Here is a 20,506-nt window from a genome sequence, read left to right on the forward strand (position 1 = left end):
TTGTACACACACATATGGCTGGAGTGTGGGTGTCATCTGATCCAACGGAGCTGTCCCCCCCCCCACCCCCCTCCGGGGGCTCAGCTTGTTGGCGACCCAGCACTGTCTGATGAAGCCTTGTAAATACTGACATGCTGTAAACTTGTGGATCTGATTTCAGGGGGCTGCTTGTGTGTTCCTGCTCTGTTTTTTCCTTTGCCTGCTTGATGTCTTCACACCTAGAAGTTGTTTGTTAGGAAAATGTTCCTAGATGTGAAATGTTCTTGCTTCTGTGCTGCCGCTCCCTCAGCCCTGCTGTCTTTTTTTTTCTTCTTTTTTTTTTTCATATACCACATCTTATACAAGAAACTTCAAAATCCTGCTTCCTAGTTTCGAGATAAAATTAGAAAAAAAAAGTTATTTCCTGGGAATTTCTATCTTCGTATTTTTCAACTATTTTGACATGAGAAATGTTGATAAAAATACAAAACGTTCTGAAGGTTTTCCCAAATAGGGCCATTAGTTAAAGCGACCCGTTAGCTTGCGGTTTGGGAGCAGGAGAGCGGGCAGGAAGCCATTTTCACACAGGCCGGCCTGACCTCGACTCTTCACTGCGACTGAAAATAGCAGATGAGAGAAGGCTGCTGTACAAAGAGAGAGCAGAGGGGTGAAAATGGAAAAGGGAAGAGAGATTCCTCCAGTGGAGCATTACCTGAGCGAGGCGAGGACGGGGGGAGAAGAGAAGAGAAGAGAAGAGAAGAGGACGTCCTGCACGTCTTGATGGCTTTACCACCAGCCCTTCTCCTCCCTGACAAAAGACTAAATCATGGGAAGTTTTTTTTTTTTCAGCAGCAGCATCTGTGTTTTATAAAGGCGCTTTTAATTTGTTTTTACTTTGTCCAGTAGGGGATCCCCGCTCCTTCAGTACTTACCCCCTCATAACCCCCTTTACACACACACACCCCACACACTCTTTGTGTTCAGCTCTTTTTAGCCTGCCCTGCCGTCCATTTCTCTTTCTTCTCCTTCTTCTGTTTTTCTGTCTCCCTCGTTTTCCCCCTCATGTGGAAGTGAGTGTTTTAATAACAGTACTTTGGGGAATTGGGATGGAAGAACAGCTTTCTCCTCCTGCTCAGAAAGCCCCACCCCTCGCCCCTCACCCCTACTGCCGCTGCCGCTGCACCTTTCCTCCTTCCTCACCCTCTGCTTTCTTTTCCTCCCACCTTTAACATGTCTGGGAAAGTTGGAAGACTGAAATCTGGAAGGTTAGACCTAATGACTCCTGTTTGAAAGAAATTCAATAATAACGTTTGTGAACAGAAACGAGGCCTAATACAAAAATATGATATGAAAAAGTCTTAATTTTTTTAACACTTCCTAAAATAATCTGTCTTTTTTTTTTTTTGCCAAAAGTTTTTTAGGCAAAAAAAAAAAAAAATCACTTTTGGCACAAAATAACTTGGGCCATTGTTTTAGGAAGGTGATGATATTACTAAAAGATTTTTTACAGCAAAAATAATTATTTACAATTCTTACAACAAAATACTTGATAAAATATAATATTGCATAAGTTAGAATGCTTTCTTGGGGGAAAAAAATTAGAAACACAAAATTATTTAACGATGAACTTTAAATACAGGTTTGTCACGGTTATTAAATGAATCCAGGAGATTTTAATCCACACACTAACCAGTAAAGACAGTAACTGATCTTTGTGGATTCTTGGTAAAAAAAAAAAACAACAAAAAAACAAAAACAATATTTTATTCCATTCTGCTTTTAAAGAGATAAGTGTTAAATGTTCTGAATATGTGCAGATGGAGCTTCTGTTCTTCACCTGCACCTATGAAAGTAATACATCTGTTCTCTCCAAAACTATAGAATTCATGTATAATAAAAATATTTTTTGGATTATAACTTTTGTATTTTGTGATGTTTTTAAATGGACATTTTGGGTTTCAAACAATCTGAAACTGAAAACCAACTGAAAATATAAGATGGAGTTAATCTACATGTTTAAAATTTTTTAAATTACTCAAAAATGAATAAAGACAAAATGTTATCAACCTCCTTCAATATTTTTTTTTCTCCATGAATTAAAAACAACCAGTGGCCTTAGAAATATATGAACGTCTTAAAAAGTTCAGGAACATTAGAATAAGTCATCAAAGTGTGTGTTTCTTGCAAATTTGTCAAATCAGTGACCTGGCACTACAAGGTACCTCACACTGATGCAAAAATCATGTAAAAAGCAACATTTCCATAAAGCTCACCTGCACATGGATTTGCCTAAATGAAGGAATGACCTTAAAGTCTTGCAGGAACACAGACAGCTACAGCAAGGCTGCCGGCATCAACACAAACATGTTGACACATTTTAACACCTGAAGAATTGTAGGCTTTATACAATATTTCTATTTCTTTCTTTATTTGGTTGTTTCAATTAAAGTTCATGTAGAACTTTTGGTTTAGAACTGCTGTATTTATTCTGTTGGAGTTGCTGGTTTTGGCCTTTTGCACATTTTCATTTCACCTTCAGATTTATCAGGTCAAGCACAACATTCTAACTGATCCTCAAATATTTCTGGGTAGACATTTTTTACACTTTTCACATGATTTCGTGTACAGTGTAGTGTATACGTTAGACACACATGGCCTTTCAGTAATCTGCTGTGTCCTGTGTTTTGGTTAGGACATGCTAACCACTTTACTTTGCTTCATCAGCGGGACGTGTGTCTCCTTATTCTTTGTCAGGATTGGTCTGTTTGATGCACATGAAACTTCTGTTTAGAATCAATCTGCTCCATTGGAAAACTCACTTTCCATTTAAAAGCAGTTTTGTCTTGACGAAAATCTGCTCAACTAGTCATCATTTCTACATCACTTGTTTTAGTTGTGGATCCAAATGTCACCCACTGCATCATTTAACTCACAAAGTTTCATCTCTTTAAGTATTTGTTTAGTTAGCTTTTCTGGGATTCACATTACGCGATACATTTTATGGTTTTGGCCTTAAAACAGGCAGAGATAAAAACAACAACTTCAAAATGTCATCTTCAAAGAAGGAAGACAGAGCTATAAAAGTATTCCCCAGCCTGGATGCTGAACTTCAGATTCCTTTCCCACGCTTCACCTCCACCTCCCAGCTGCAGGATCCTCTGCATGTCCTGAATCGCGGAGCATCAGTCAACATGTCACCTGCCCAACCTGCTGCCTCCTCACACCCCCGTCCTCTCCACTCCAGCCTGCCCTGTTTTTTCCTTGAACTGAAATCTGCTCTCAGGCAGAACGATTCAAATAAGACACAGTGTTTGTGAGGGCTTCACAGCTTGTCCTTTCGCACATTGGCTCCTCAGTGGAAGCAGCCTGCTTGTATTGGATGCAAATTGGGTATTAAAAGAGGGGCTAGAAACATGAGATAGCGTGACATGGGGAGGCTGAGGAGAGGGAAAGGGCGCAAAGGAGAGAGAGAGAGGCTTAATGCGAGAAGAGAATGCAAATGCTGTTGAAACAGGGAGGGATGGATGGAGGAGAGCCGGGCGGATGGATGGATTAGTTGAGAAAGAAAGGCGAGGGTCAGGTGTTGATGCAACTTTCTTTTGGCAGGGTCAGAGTTTTTCTCTGTGCGACTGATGGAGCTGGATTTGCATTGATGGATCTTCTTTCCATGGAGATGTCATGTATCAGAGCCTGGGCGCATCACGCCCTGGTCATTAATCAAATCCCAGCCTCTGTCTGGAGCTGTGTGGCGGCTTCTCAGCTATCTGCCTCTCACTCTCTGCCTTTGTCTTGGCCGTGGCTGTGATCTTCCTCGCCTCGCTGTGGCCGGCTCCTCACACAGGTGGCTTTCATTTCAGACTTTGAGTCACGCTCAGGTAGCTAGGTGATGAGGAGGCAGATTTTTATTAAGGAAACAGCTTCAACATTGAGTTTGATTGGACAGGTTTCCCCACATATTTGTCCACTCATTAAGTCTGGAAAGAAAATTTGTTTAATCAAAGATAAAAGAAAATAATTTTTTTGATTTTAGTTTTCAGTCACTGCTTTCTAGTAACAAGAAGCACCTAGTTTATTACTGGATTAAAATTTATTGAAAAGACTTCCATTGTGTTCAATTTCTAATTAAACCGTTTGAGTGATTTTCAGTCAGTGTTCTGGCCAGTAAAGCTGAAAAGTGGCTTATATTGGTCACCAGAGAATTTTGTTGATACGTTTATAGTTTTTTCTGATGGCAGAAAGTCATTCATGTTGTTTTATTTATGTTTACACATTTAAAAATGCTTTTCAAATGTGTATAAAGCATTTTAATAAATAATTTTTTGCTGCATAATTTACCTAGTACCAACAGAATCTATGCTAAATTCTGTCTCAATGTTAAATTAAAGTTTCATAAATTATATGCAGAATGTCGATGTGTTATCTCTTGTGTACAGGCACAGATACATGAAATGTCCATGTATCATCTTCTGACTGCGTGATCTGCAACACGTCGTCACTGTCTGGAGGGTCGTGACCTCTTGACCTTCAGTGACGCTGGCTGCGGCTGTCTGGCCGGCAGCGCTCAGCGCCACACTGTCTCAGTTTGTCCACACCTGTTCTACAATCCAGGGCACGGTCCGGTCTGCGGGGGGGCTGACGACAAACACAGCAACGGGGCAAAAGTGAAAGTCTGTTTTGGACGTGAAATTCATTGACACCCCCACCCTTAATCCTCATGCTCCACTCCTCTCTCAGCTCAAGCACCATTATGGCTTTTCAGACTGCTTCCTGTGCAGATGATTTTTTTCCTCATCTGCTCCCCTTCCTTCAACACAAAAGGTGGCTGCCCAGGCTCTGGGGGTGTAGCACTTTTGAAATGTGAAGAGCTTTCAGGAGCTGCCCCGGTACAGGCCGCTGTTGGTCGACCAGGAGAGGAGTGGTAGGGGCCTGGAGGGTTGGGGTGACTGGGGGGAATGAAGGACAGGTTTGTGTAATGGTCTTCTCTCTCCCTGCGAAGGTCATGCAGCATTGTTGGCTGCCGGAGGTCTAAAAGACAGGCCAATGGAGGACCACAAAGCAGAGCTTTGGCAGGACTAATGAAACTCAGAGCTACACGTTAATGATCTAAAAGACTGGACCAAAACACTCAGCGCTCCCTTTCCGCTCACATTCAGCCTCCTCTTGATCGCTCCTTCCAGATAATGACGAGGCTCTCCGCTGCTTTGCCTTTATTGTTGCGTTTGATGTGGGCCTTGTTTTCTTTGTCTTCACGTCCCCCCTTCCTGCTTTTCATTGCTTTATGTTACGTGGCTGTCACTCATCTATTAAGGCAACAAATGGAACAAGGAAAACATTCAGAGAGCGTATTGTGCTGCGCCCGCTGGTTTGCTCTTTATTTCTTTTGAAAGCACTTGAACTTGGAATTTTCCTTGAGCTGCCAGCAGTATACACTTTTTTTGTTCTTACTATTGTCACAGGATTGCAAACATATTTGTCATATAATCCGCATGTCCATACAGCTGCAGTTTAATGTGTCTGTTTAGATGTAATTGTTTTTTTTGTCTTTTTTTTTAGTACAACCTTACATTTACCACAACAAAAATAGTAGACACAAGGCATTGTTGTCCACTTCTGTTCGTTTCCTTTGGGGGTTTTTCTGGGAGGGGGGGTTCAGGGTAAAAAAAAAGTCTTCCTTCTGGTTCTGCACTGTTGCACTTACTGATCTGTTTTTAAATATTGTTTTCTACAAAATATTTTTGTAGAGAGGGCAAAATAATAAAATTTTTTATATTTACAAGGAGTATTTCGTAGGTACATATTGTCATTTTATAGTGCAGTCAAGTAACAGTTACATTCAGTTATAAAAATGCCTCAATTATCAAAAGTGTCTTAAAGTGGATGCATCATGCTTGTAAATCCTTCCTTTTCACATGTAAATTATTCACTTGTGGTCTATATAAAGTAGAACTGCAATGCTTTGGTCTGAATTCCTGGTTATTGTAGCTCCACAGACCTTTCCTTTACCTCCCGTCTGAGGAGCGTTTTAGAACAACTCGTTTTGCTGCAGTTTTTTTTATTATTATTATTATTATTGTGAATGAAACATTTCACGTCCGTTTGATTGATGAGCTATAAAATAATTTATAGTGACAAGCACAAATCATGGATTAAATATTATCGTCTGCAGCCGCGAGAAAACCAAAAGCATGCTAGCTGGAGGAACAAATCCACCGGCCCACAGGTGCTGCTGGCGTTCTGACCATCAGATTTTCCTACTGTAGCTGTCTATCAGTGCTACATCACTTGTTGAGGCTTATAAACGATGCTGTTATGTCTCCACACTCTGGTGGTTAACTAGTTGAATGAACTGACTTTGCAGGCATACCTTCTTGGTGTTGCCACCTCATGCTATTCAACTGCCCCTCTACCACCCTGGATTCGTCTCCTCTCAGCTGTGCACTTCGCCGGTGGAGACAAGCCGTTTCTGACCGCTCTGATTTAGAACACGTCAGAACACCCAGTTTCTGTGAGTTTGTTGAAAAACAACTGAATATCACCAGGACGATCTGGTTCCAAACCAGATCACATTAACATGGACCAGGCCACCCTCATGTTAGACAATTTCCAAATAAATGAACCTATGCTGTAGTACGACTCTTCTTTTAATGATGCATTTTCATATGAGGCTGGCTAGCCTTAAAATGCATACAAATGATGCATTTTTTTGACTCTCCAAGATACAGTAATCTTTAAATTAAAGTATGTAGTTGGTGTTAAATTAAAAGTGATTTTGTCTCTGTGTGATCACTGGCTGTTTTATGCCAGATATCAAGTGTTCCATGTTTCCTTCTGCCCAGTAAAGTGAAGGCTTGCTGAATGTCTGCAGTCAGATAGTAAAAGAGTGAAATAAACAGTAAGTGGACTAGCAGCCTCACTCTGCTGCAGTGATGGAGCTGGTTAGGATCATTAGGCCTTTGACATGGCCTGATTAGGTTTGACTCCAGCTCTTCGGCATATGGGAGTTGAGATGTGATTCTCTGGATCATCTGTCTTTGTGATGTGTTTTCCCATATGTGCATGCATGTGGGTTGCACCAGTGTGCAGAGAGCCTGTTGATTGGCCTTGATTAAGAGACTGCCGGGCTTACAAGCAGAGTCTTTGTAATATAGCATCTTGAGCTGGTTATTTCCAGTCATTCCACGGGAGGCCTTGAACCTGGGGTTGTGTGTTTGTGAGGGAGCAAGTGGGGAAAACAAATATCCCAGGATTCAGGCGAGGCAGAGGAAGGTGGGCTGATTTCAAAGAAGGTTTTCTGGTGGTGAGGTGGTGTGGTTAGAAGTGATGTCAGATGACGTTTTAAATTTGAGTCTAAATGATCAGATTTGAATATTAGCATCTGAAAAGGCAGCTGAACTGAAAACATACTGCAGGATGAATAATGGATTAAAGTTTCCAGCATTCATTTGACTCTGTTTATTTGTTCCCTTCTCCTCTAAAACGAATCAAAACATTTCTCTGAGATCTTTGTTTCTGCATTCTTTGTTCAGCAACCGTCCAGTTGGAATCGTTTTGGCTAATTTTCTGCATGTGTGTCTTGCAGCCAAGCTGAGCAACCAGGATTCATACAACAACTTCACCAACAACAACATGGGGAATCCTCGGCTCACGCCACTGCCCAGCCTCACCGTGGTGCTGCCTCTGGCTCAGATCAAACAGCCCATGACTCTGGGCACCATCACCAAGCGCACAGGGTAGGCACCGCACACACACATACACACACCAATGCACCCCCCCGCACACACACACACCTCGGCATACCCCACAGGAAGCAGGTCCAGCATACACTGTTGCCACACTTAAGTAAATTAGTTTGACGTTGTTATGGTTACTTAGGTGTTCAGTTTTTGTTCATGTCTTGTATTATTTTACTGATCATGGGCCTTCATTTTGGACACGCCTATGTTATGAAATTAAAATCAAAACATTTTTGTTAGGTTATTCTCCAGCTTTTACTGTGCCCCTAATGATGGGAAAGTGTTGCTTGTTGTTGAAAATATTACTTTGAATAATTTGCTCAAACCTGTCCTATCTATCAAAAGTGAAACACACTGAGTGTGTGTAGAGCTTTCACCAAATTCTCTCATCTTATTCTGAATGATCACAACCCAAAACAACCCAGTCAACAAAGTGTTCGACCAGCAGCATCAGTGAAAGTCTGCATTGCACTTCAAGATTCCTCAGAGTAAACATCTTTCACTTTTCACTGCTTTTACTCTATGTGAATATTGAAAAAGATATGTATTCATCGATTGATGCATACAACTAACCAGCCCTAATGCATTACTGGGTAATAAAACACTGATACCTTAAAAATTATATTCTCCAGGGCTTGATTTTAAAGCGTTTAATGGCTAAGTAACAGCCTCCTCTTGATGCACAGGCTGGCTATGCTAAAGCAGAACTTCCATCCCAGCACCGGCCTGCAGGTGATGCTTCCCTCCCAGTAAAAACAGACTGCTTTGTCCACAGTTGCCCTGGTCTCCAGAGCTTCTCCTGCACAATCAGCTCATGATCATTGATTTGTTTCGTCTCTGGCTACCTTTTTTTTTTTTTTTTGCATAGGTTAATGAAGCACAGCATACATGTGAAACTCATTCTGGGCTATTTAGAAGACAGACAAAACAAGACGCAGACTGTAAGAAAATTACCCTGTCCTTGAGATCATTCTGAGTAAAATTTGACTTGGATAACAAATGTTGTCTGTATGTTCTGACTGAAACTGGTTTGGATGGCTTTCTCTTCCTCTGCCGTTTGTTCATTCCTGGATCTTTGCCATACATTGAAATGATGTAGCTTTAAGACCTTCTGCAAGTATAGGCCTTTGCTAAGTACATTTACATACAGTACAGGTGGCTCTACAAATATAGACAGATTTTAATATTTTTCATTTAAATGTCATTTTCATGCCCTGTTTGAATGGGAAATGCTATAATGATCCCAGCAGATGGTGGAGGATTTATTTTCCTGTGATATTTGATAAGTAAGCTTTGAGGATGAAAATAGAATCCTGATCCTGCGGTCACCATAAACAGCATTAGGGCTTTTTCTAAATCATTAGGCCAGCCTGTAAATTTATTTGCTATGTAAAAGTAATTATTGTGTTTGAGGTGCTGTGGTGTCTGCTTTGTATGTTTATGGGATCCTGATAGCCGTGGTTTGTATTTGGTTTCCCGAGTTGTTTTAACGCCATACAAAGTGGGTGGGTTTCATTTAGGATGTTGAAAAAAAGAAACAAATTTTCACCTAGATTTAAACCCAACGTTTTACAGATTTATTTATGTATCTTTCCGATATTGCTAATTTTAAAATATTTTAAAGTCCATATCATGCTGTTTTACATAGCTAAGACTGCAGACTTGGTTGTAAACTTACTGGATTTTTATTTATTTTTTTAAAGTCAAATCAAAGTGTATTCATATTGCACCATTACAGCAATCTCAGCTGACCAAAGTCCTTCACAATATTTACAGTGTCACTAAGTATATATAAGATAAAATAGGAAATAAAATTGCATTTGATAATAATATGATAAAAATTTAAATAAAAAGCAAGACATACTTCAAATTAGTTTCAGTTTCAGCAACTTCCTAAAATCTGATCAATTAAGTACAATTTTTTTTCTTATTAAACTGGGGTTGACTGCCAGGGAAAATAGTTTAGATCTTTTTTTCACTGATTGGTTTGGTTTGTTGTTGTTGTTTAGTACCTGTTGTCTCTTCGCTTCATTTGAATTTGCAACGAATGTAAGTAAAACAAGCAAGGTAAATCAAACTTCCCGATAGCATGGCTAACTGATTAATGCTGGCTCTGATTGGTTGTTTTACACCGAGCGGAGAAATTCTGCAGAACACAGGGAGGAGGCAGAGGAGATCGATTATTTTTCAGACATTACCAGTCTTATGTCAGGAGGGCAGCAAAAGTTTGACTACATATGAAAAATCTTTTTTTTTTAAAGTTACATGTTGCAGCTTTAAGCAGACGTTTGGTGTGAGAGTTCATTGAGTCTGTGAAATGTTACAGCCAGTAGCGCGGTGGTCCAACAGCGAGAGCAAAACCAGCATCATTCCCACCTCTGGCCCTTAGACTTAAATTATTTTTCGGTTTATTTGCTTAGCTTTCTGACCGTCATGCTAATACGGGTGAGTTTTGGTAGTTGTGCGGTGCTTTAACTGCTGTACGGCCGCTCTGGATGTCTTTTTTTTCTTGCAGTGAGCCTCGATTTAGCCAAACTCCATCAAGTGCTTGTTTTTTAAATGTCATATTATATTTGTTGTGTTGATGCATTTTGATGTGCTTCACCCCCAAATTATTTCTCTGGTGCATCACACAAACTTCCCATTCACTCTGATCGTCAAAGTAGAGATAGTTGTACAGGCAGGCTGTGAAGTGAGATACAGGTGATCAGTTTTGGTGATCGGCAACAAGAAACAGTGATTGGCGATCACCGGTCATACACTCTTTCATGGAAATCAGCGGATTATGATTGGTGGCTGGCTGATCGATTGGCACACCGCTAGTTAACTCATTTTCACATAAATATTGTGTAGGTTTGTGTAAGTTTTAGATCCACTCACACAGACAGGAGTGTGTCAGCCAAGACTTGTTTTGCCCCTGATAAAGATCTGATATATTTAGGGATTAGTCGTTTGTCAGAAATAAATTCCAGACCAATAGCATATACAGTAGCTTTCATAGGGAGTGAAATTATACTACAGTCAATCAGTATTGCATGGTCCACATTGGTATTCTGTTTGTGTCTCACTTTACCTATTTACCATGCTGCTAGGTTTCTATGGAATCTCCTCAATATTCCACAAGAGCAAAACCAATCAGATATCTGCTATAAATCAGTGGTAATGCGTCACCTACAGCAGGGATAGCTTTCTCATTCCTTTCCACATGTCAGATTTGAAAACATACTGTGGTGTTAGTCTAAATGGCTAAAAGTAGCATGTTTGTGTCTCCTTTTATCTCTATGCTGAAAGATTAACAGAATGAGGATTGTTAGATCACTGTAAGTTATCTATAGTATAGTTTTGCAAGCCTTGTACAAGACAATGCACCAGAACCTTTACAAATTTGCTGAACAGAACTTGGTTGCTAGGACTGCGACTGTCATAAAATCAGACATCACACTAACAGCTGTCTGACACTGGTCACCACCCGATCTGATACGTTCGGGTCGGATCTACATCCCTACTTATTGTTTGAAGAATGTTCAAGTTGATGATGTTGTGTTGTTCCTCTTTGTTTGTGTTCTATTCCATCATGTATTTCCCATCCTTCACCTCCCCTGGCCTTCCTGCTCATGAAACACCTCAGACAGCAGTGTTGGCTCTGTGGTTCATTATTAAAGCCTGGTAGGCTGCCTCCCTAAACGTTGATCCTTTCATTCAGTCCGAAGGAGACGTCAGCATTAATGCATCAGGACACGCAGCTGTGTGGCCTGCTCCTGTATGCACATGGCCAGGCCAACACACCGACACACACTCGCTGTGAGTGAGGCAGCAGGTTCAGCCCCAAGAGTGGGGGGTGATATCATATGCTTTTACGCTATACTTGCACAGGAGTACCCAAGCACCATCTGTCTGTCTGTGCAGCCAAGCTCTGTTTCTTTTTCCTGTGTGCGTGTGGGCGTGTGTGTGTGTGTGTGTGTGTGTGTATTTGTATGGGACACAGTGAGGCAAGGAAAGTAGCGTCCAGCAGCTGTATTTACACCTGTATGAGCAGATCCCTGTTGGCAGGGGAGCAGAGGAACACACCAGCTGCTTAACCTAAATTCTCTTCGACGTCGGCCATGTGTGCACTTCACTGTGCCATGACACAAACACCAACACACAATCTGTGGAAACCTTTGCCCTCTTTTTTGTGTGACCAGGCAGGCTGCAGGGAAGTCTTAATAGACATTGGCGGTCCCAGAGACCACCAATGTACCGGAGATGCTGCTGTTTGTCCTCGGTTTCTGACATGAAAGAAACCCTCCACAAGTTCACACAGAGCGCGCTCGTCTTTTGATGTAGTTTTTGTGCTCACCCCGTGTCAGAGCAGGGAGGCAGAGTCGGATGTGGCTCAGCATCCGCCTGATAACCCTGCTGCAGACGAGGCCGTGTCAGGCAGCAGAGGAACGCAGCCAAGCATCTGCTAGTCCTCACAGTTCGCTTGAAGTTCCAAAGTATGAGAGGTGTCTAGCTGCAACCCGGCCTTGTGTTTTCTGTTAGTTTTTCCTAATGCTTGAATCGCGGTTAGTTCAGTCTCAGAATAATGAGCAGGAGTCTCTCCTGGGGAGTAATATCGACAGGACTCTTGACAGACAACACAGTCCAATAATGAAAGATTTAACTTGTCAAAATGCCAGTCAGAGTCACATGTGGGATTTGCACACACAGTACAGCACACTTATCCCATCTACACACTGTCTGAATTTAACACAGACAAATGAAAATCTAAATGGAGAGATTGTCACACGCAAAGCAGAGCAGCACCATCGAGCAAATCCCTGCGATAACATTTTCAGGCAAATGCATATCAAGTGCAGGCGGGGTGACGAGAAACACGGCAGCAAAAGAACAAATGAGACCCTGTGACCTGTCACAGATGTGCCCTCAGCTTACAATAATACGTGTTTAAGAGCCAGCACTGTGCTGAGCCATTGTCTTCCACAGCCTGGCTGAGGCCAGAACTAAAAAGCGGCTTTAAGAAGACAATGTCCACATGGCAGAAAAACATTTTCACAAATCACCTCACTTCCCTCAATGTTTTAATGGCTCAGGCGCTGCTCTTAGGGCCATTGGGTTAGGAGCTGAATGTGTGAATGATTATTCTCTGAGAGTGGGGTCATTGCCCTCAGAGGTCAGAAACACACTCTCTTTTCTGTCCTCCTTCTGCCTGTGGTCAGTAAATCGCTGTCTTAACACCCGTTACCAAATGGTGACCAGTTGGAGTCTTTTTCCACAAACCTGCTCCATCAGGGATGTACCATGGCATCACTGGGCCTTCTTTAGCAACATTGAAGTGTTGAGCATCATCACTCATCATCAATCAGTCAAAATGATGGACACGTTTCCCAGAATGACTACATTTAAGATTCAAAGTTCTGAGAAAATTAGCTTTTTTGATTTGAAAGAATTTGCAGTTGGTTTAGGATTTTAAGCCAACAAAAATTGTGTGCTTAAGAAATGGAATGTGTTTTGTACTTTTGTAAAGTAAAAGTTAGATTTTGGTATTTTATGACCTGCTCATGCTGATTTTGAATTGATTCTAATTTATTTTTAAAAATTATGAGCAATAAAATACAAGTGCAGTGAAATCCTCCATCTTATTGAACAAAGGTATTTTTATTTTCTGAATTAGACAAAATCTTCTTTACTCCATCAAACCTCTTCCTCAATCTGTCCCTGGTCATATCTCTCTCGTGGTCAATAAAAAAATATTTCTAATTATATACTTTTTTTGCCCCATAGATGTGCATCAGTCTATACGCCAGACAGCGACTCCTTCCCTGAACAGGAGTTCAAAATGAATGCAGTTTTTTTTTTTTTACTGTTCAAATTGCCAACCCACCACAGAGGCGAGTGCTCAAATTTACATGCCACTTCATACTTTTACCCGCATTTAGTCATCGGCGGGTGACCATGGTAAAGTCTTTTTTTCTATAAACTTCTTACAGGTTTGTGCTTCCTCTGAGGGACGAATACTCATTTGTTAATAGCAGAGAAAACAGAAGCAGTAATGCCTCTGTTTCCCTGCTAAAATGGCAACAACGGTAAAGTCGTTCACAATGAAGACTTTTTTTTTTAAACAGAACACAGCAAACAGGAAAATGACAAAGTTGTTGAGCCATTTAAAATGGTACCGCAAGCTTTCCGCATCTCGCAGAGCACAGATTTACATCTCAGGTCTTTTATTTGATTTCATGTGGAGCATTTTAGACAGACCTGTGTATAAACGGTGCTAGATTGATAAACGTACCTTTTTCAAGCCATTAGTAGAACATAGTGATGGCTTCAAATTTCAGATTACAGGAGAATTAATCAGAGAAGCAGCTGAGAGGTCCATGGCAGCTCGGGGGGAGTTGCAAAGATTCACCCCTCAGGTCTGAGAATCAGTTGACATGGCAACTATCAACTCCCATTTAATTTGGATTTAACTGAAGAGTGCCTGGAAGAAAGTTATGCTCAAAGGCAAACATAGGAAGTTTGACTTTACACTTCATGACTTTGTTCCATCAGTTGCCATATATTTACTTTCCAGTGCATGTATTATTATATGTATTTCTCAGACTTTCTGGTTCATGTGGGGTCAATCTAAAGCCTATTTGACCCATTTCCACATAGATGTCTTCCATTGGTGTCTCTCCATTTTCACTGTTGGAGACCCAAATGGGGGCCCGGTGGGGTCAGTAGTCTCAGCAGTAGGGTAGATAAACCAGGGGTCTCTGTTAAACCAACCACTGTGTTCATTTGTCAACTTGCGCTCCAGGAGTAAAACGTTCCAGGGCCAAAAGTTGCTCCGCATCTCCCAGAGGAACATCTCCCTCCATATTCATGCACCAGGACTAATTGGATACTGTGTGCTATCACTGGGAGGGCCCAGGCGGATGCGATGAGAGCGATAAAATAAAGAAGGGCTGCAGAGTGCTTTGGTTGGCTGGGGGATCCTTTTTTTTTCAGGACTGTGGAGGGTGGCTCACAGGGACAGAGTTCAGTCTCATTGGATCTTTATTGCTGTAGGGAAAGAGACTTATTTACTGTAAACTGTTTACGGAGCTCTGTCACTATCTCTGGCTGTGCAGAATAAACACAGGAACACACTCCCACTCCTGATGTCTTGTAAACACCAGAAACACACTCACAGACTGACGGACAGCAATGTACCCTGAAAAAGACACACTCAACTCTGGATGACTCCTGGACACGCGGACACACACACATGCACACACACGTTGCATACTTGTTAACATATTCACAGTGGATACACATTTGCCCACACCCTATCTTCCAAAAGGCCATGCTCTGCCATAAATATACAGTTGCTCTAAAAAAAGATGCTGCATGCAAACACACAGCTCCTTGTTTCAACAATGCCTGAGTCCTGTTAGTTTTACTGGTGTCTCCAGTTGTTATACAAATTGAGTAAACTCTTCAGACTTGTTCTTTATCTGCAGTCCAAATTTTTCCCATCTTTGCTTACTGTACTGGCATTCATGTACTGTACTTACATGATGCGATCCGACAGGAGAATGAATGGAATTCATAAAAATTCATAAAAATGAAAACGAAGTGAGACAAATGAAAGGAAAAGAAATAAAGTGACAGATGTCAAGAAAAGGGTGCCGCTCCACCTCCACCCCTCTAACTGTGGACATGCTCTGTCTGCAAAGTAAATCTTCTCAGCGTTTACAGAGTAGATTGAGCAGATGAATCCTCCAACCGTCCTGCAGGTTTTTAGATCCATCTTGGTGCTCAGACATTCTGTTTCCTGCCTCATTTGCACTTAAACAGACATGTCAAAAAGTGTGTAATGTGAAAAGTGTGTTTGGTCAGGTGTGCTAGTTTAATAATGGGTTTTCCGTCTATCTCTGTGTCCCCACACCCTTCACCCTCCCACCACGCCTCTGTCCCTCTCTCTCATGAAGACCTTACCTCTTTGGGGCGGGATGTTTTGCCATTAAAACTCCATGGTGAGTTTTGCTTTTCCCCTTGTTGACTCCATCAGCAGCATGCAGCGATACTCTCTACCAAACCCGCCTCCTTTGTTTGTTTTTTTTCTTGTTTGTTTTACGTGCCTTGTGGATTTTTGAAACTCATCCTGCCATTTTTATTTTCATTGCTCAAAGGGGAAAAATCCCAAAGAGGCATATTTTTTCCCCCTCTTCTTTTGCATTTTTGGTGGTTGCTTGCACACCTTTTGTACTGTATGACAAATAGTGGCACTAGATGGAGTTATACTGCCTGATAAGTGTATTCATTTTTGTTTAATGTCTAATCTTTCTTAAAGGAGATGGTAAATGTTTCATTGACAGTAATTTAAGGGGACATTTTCAGGCCTTAGGGCCCTCTGGGCTGGCTGCTGTGTGGCCCCTTCGTGCCACCCCATAGAAAATGGCATTGCTAGCTTCTCCTCTGTGTGTTGCCTTTGTGTAGACCCTCCACAGTGTTTTTCCAAGAATGACGCTTTTGTGTAAAACACATGTTGTTCAGATTTTGTTTGGTTTCATTTTTTTCCATTGGATGTGTGTTTGCACGCAGCAGTTCTGCCTTGTCATACTGTGGTGTGATTCTCAGTGTGTTGTGTGGCTCGATGGTTACTTGGAGATGTGTGCTTTTTGCTTGGAAAATTCCTCAACAGACAGCAACAAGTGAACCAAATGTTCTCGATTTAATTTTCACGTATTGTGTTTAGGCCAATATTAATACTACCATTCTGGTATCACGTTTACATTTACTCATTATAGGTATGAGCAATGTGCAGTTTTTTCTTTTCTTTATGTGTAGACATTCATCTGTTCGGATTTGTTCTGATAGAAATACAAATGATCCTTGCAAACCTCTAAAAAGTGTGATGTGGTTTGAATTGGTACTTCTGGTATTAAAAGTGTCCCTGATAAGATGTTGGAACTATACACAAGTTGCCGGTATGAATTTATATCATTCATATAGTTGATTTTTTTTATAACTTACATACAAATTAAATACAAATGTTTTAAAATGGTTTTAATGTAGCTCTGTTTTGCCTAAAGCCCAGTTCACACAGCGGATTGTCAGCTGATTTTCAAAACCTGAGAGACCACACAAAATCGTAGGTATCAGTGCCAAGCCCTGACTGAATGAATAGCCATATCGATAGAATATTTATGTCACATTAATGATGAATAGCTGAAAAGTTACCGGGTGTATCAACTACGGTCGCAATTTCTCTCCAACTCCTCTCCTTATCATTTCTGAGTGTACCTCTTGCATGAAATGTTGAATAAACATTCATGTTGCTTCTGCATATTATCTCCAATGTTCACTGGACTCAGGGTTGCGCCATGTCAGCTGTTTGGGATCTTGGGACACTGATTGTTCTAAGATTGTTGTAAGGGGAAAATCGGGGCAAAAATGTGTAGTGTGAACTGGGCTTACCCTTTACAGGATGTGATGTAAAGAGGGGAACATCCAGTGAGCTACCTTTGTTAGTAAGTTGTTTGTTTTTCTTCATTATCAGCTTTTGCTGGAGAATGATGTAATGAATGCCAAAGTGATGCATAGCGGCTGGGTTTTCTAATTACTCCAGTGAACACATAAACCTGTTCTCTTTCCCAAAAGATAAAAATCTTCAACATAAATGGATGAAAGCAAGTACAGAGAGCAAATGGCTTCCCACTCCATTTTCTGTACTCTATAGAGATCTTTTCATGCAGATTGTCTGTCACACAAAAGTTCCAAAAGTGATAAAATACGTAAATCTGATCAACAATAACAATGAAAATACAGAAGGATTATTTGTTTGTAAACATGGCAGCTGATAAAATAAGTTATGGTACCAAATGGACATTAATGAATGAGATCCATCTTAATGATGCCTAGGTGTTACAGGTAGGTGAATGGATAAATGAAGAGAGAAAAAAATCTGAAATCAAAAGAGTAGCAGGCTCAGCAGGAGGCAGTGTGAGGTGAGACATTGTACTAAATATAAAAACTCCAACATCTGCAGCAGATAACAGGTGGAGATGTGACCTGTGCTGGCGGCGAGTTGTAAATTATGTTATTGACATAATTGTAAATAGTGTAAACAGTTATTGTATCTTGCATTCTGCAGGGGACATGCACAGTCCAGTGGGTCCTGACATCAATGGATGATAACTCTGTACTCTACAAGATTATAACATAGAAATACTATATAGTCATCAGAAGTAGAAAAATCAAACTCAGCACTTGTTCATATATTGTAATATCTGGCAGTTATTTAAAACATTAAAGTAAAAAATATTCTTACTGATGCTAAAGTAATAAAGCCTAGAAATTATTACAATTAGTTATATAACTAATTGTAATAATTAGTTATATTATCCATGATTTATTTATTACTTTGATTTAGCACAAATACAAAATATTTATTTGCTCATCAGAGATGAAAGACATTCTGCATGGTCAATACCTCTAGGCTTCTAAAAAAAATGTCACACATGCCATTTTAATGGTTTATAAAACATACATTCAATGAACCACTTTGAAAGTGTATCAATTTAGACAACTGTTTTCTCTGTTGAAAACTTTCTGTTTATGATGACTGTCTACCACTGACTGGTAAGATACTAGCTACTATGGATTTTTTCCATAGAACCCTACTTAAAAATATCCCCACTATTCCTTTGATTTAGTGCAGCATTTATCGTCATAAACAATATGTGAAATTATATGTTTACATAGTGTAAAACTGCCTATTGGAGAATAGATTTAGTTTCTAAACATCACTGTGAATGATTTAAAATGTAAATAAAACACTTCCTCCTTATCCAACATACGCATCATCTTTTAATAATATTCATCCAAAGCAGCATCACCTCATGTATTCTTCCCAGTTCCTACCAAGTTATTATTGTACCAATAAATAAAAATGAAATGAAAACAACTAAATGTGATTAAAGTAAAAGATGATGGAGATCTAGAGCAATGAGTGAGCTTTCCCGGTTTTGAGAGTTATTTTAAAAGCACAGGAACTGTTTTTTTCTTTCTTTCTTTGGGATGAGCTGAAGCTGAGTCTCTTGTCAACACTGCCTCGTGAAATCAGATGCTTACAAGCTTTTAAAGAAAGCCCCATTATGACAGAGTCACTTATGGAGAGATGATTGAGTGGTTCAGTGAAGTGAACTTTTCCCTTCCCGGCTCCCTGCTCTCCTGCTCCTCCCTGCTGACTCCATTCACTTTAGAAAATGAATAGCATGTGGTGCCTTCTCCAAGTCTTGGGTTTCTCCTTTTGTTGTGGCCAGTCACTCATACTTTTTAATTGAAACTTTTTTTCTTTCTGCTTTCATTCAGCATCTAGCTAATCTGGACCCTCGGACCATATAGATTTTCAAAGCTACACATCCTTAGCAGTTTGAGTCCCTCTGCTCACAATAACTACTTTTGGATCAGATGTGAACAAATGAAAAAATATTGTTTTCTGAATAGCCTGAATGAACTGTAGCAGTGCATTGTCCATTCTTTAGGCTTCTTGTAAGGCACTCTGGATTTTAGACCCCAAAACAGATGGAAAAAAAAGTACCCTTAAACATTTAATGGCTGTTTTCCAGTTTTCTCCTCTGTGTTTCCTAAGCAGTTGTCAATAGTGCAATATGCTCAACAGAGTCTCAAGGCTTCCTTTTTGTCTTCAAGTACTGTAATAAAATAATTAATGTTACGTTGAAGGATGTGTCCTCCACATGACTGCTCACATTCTCTTTTTTTTCTTTCTTTGTGCAGTCTCCTTTTCTGACAACTATTAAACAAGCCATACAGCTCCTTTAAAACTGGCTGACTAACTAAGTAAGCTGTGTTATAATTGTTTACTGTGACGACTGAAAATAAATGAAGGCTGCCACTGGACATGCAGTCGTGCACCCCCCGCTCCTCCTGAGCGGCGCCTCATGTTAGCTCCGGACATAGTAATGCGAAGGGACTTTGATGGTTGATGTCGCAGATTGAATTATGCCCCTGAGGAAAAGCTATTAGCTCAGTCAAGAGGCCTCATTTGTGAAATTAAAAGTGGAAACGACATGTGAGTAGTCTTTTCAGTGAATTAAAGTTGCAAAGGAAAAAAAAAATTGATTTGCCTCCCCTCTAAAGTCCATGTTACAAAAAGGAGGACAAACAGAAAGATTAGCCGTTTGTTTAGAAACATCTGGTTCCCTCCGCACCCAGTTCCCTTGCAGTATATATTTATGTTCCTAATTTGCTGATATTGAGTTACATTTTTTGTAACTTTGAGATGTTGGTTTACCCATTTCCGCACCAGTGGCCTACTTCATAAACCGTATGTTCCATACGGAGAGGAGAATGAAGCCCTGGAGCTGCACTTTTTAGTCACAAGGGCAGAAACCTCAACACGTTCAAGCCACTTCCAGTGAGATCAAGAGCAAATGTATGATTTAAAATGCAGATGAATGCATTTTAGTGGCCACTCTACCCAGATGAGAAAGGAACCAAGCTGTGATCTTTACTCCTGTTGGCAGGCTTGGTGCTAGCTGAGGGCTCTTCAAAGAGGCTATGAAACCACAGTAGGGAGCCAGTGTTATAGCCTGCTGTTGGAGACTTCTAAGTATATACATTGTGTGATTATTTATGTATATACACATTAGATGTGGTTGCAATATTGGTCGGTATATCATGAATTGCTCCAAACACTAAGCTCTGGTACTCCATACATGTTTTGTATTTATTGGGCTTTCATAGTCAACCGTTTGTCAAGCTGCTTAAGAAGGTCTAACTTTAATTTCTAAGTTTACATTGTGAGCATTTACATCTTC

At 40.5% G+C, this 20,506-nt stretch overlaps 1 protein-coding gene across 4 annotated transcripts in view; it reads left to right on the forward strand.

Annotated features, from left to right (window-relative positions):
• The window catches only part of bcas3 (BCAS3, microtubule associated cell migration factor), a 342,270-nt gene that overhangs the window by 75,119 nt on the left and 246,645 nt on the right, over positions 1 to 20,506 (forward strand). For 3 of the 4 annotated variants that reach the window (XM_023351529.1, XM_023351531.1, XM_023351533.1), the window contains exons 16-17: positions 7,559 to 7,709; positions 15,653 to 15,697. In XM_023351529.1, coding sequence (XP_023207297.1) covers positions 7,559 to 7,709; positions 15,653 to 15,697 — 196 coding nt within the window. The remainder of the gene's footprint in view (positions 1 to 7,558; positions 7,710 to 15,652; positions 15,698 to 20,506) is intronic. The other variant, XM_023351532.1, reaches the window with a different exon arrangement.

Source organism: Xiphophorus maculatus, chromosome 18, assembly GCF_002775205.1.
Source record: "Xiphophorus maculatus strain JP 163 A chromosome 18, X_maculatus-5.0-male, whole genome shotgun sequence".
In the NCBI taxonomy this organism is placed as follows: Eukaryota; Metazoa; Chordata; class Actinopteri; order Cyprinodontiformes; family Poeciliidae; genus Xiphophorus; species Xiphophorus maculatus.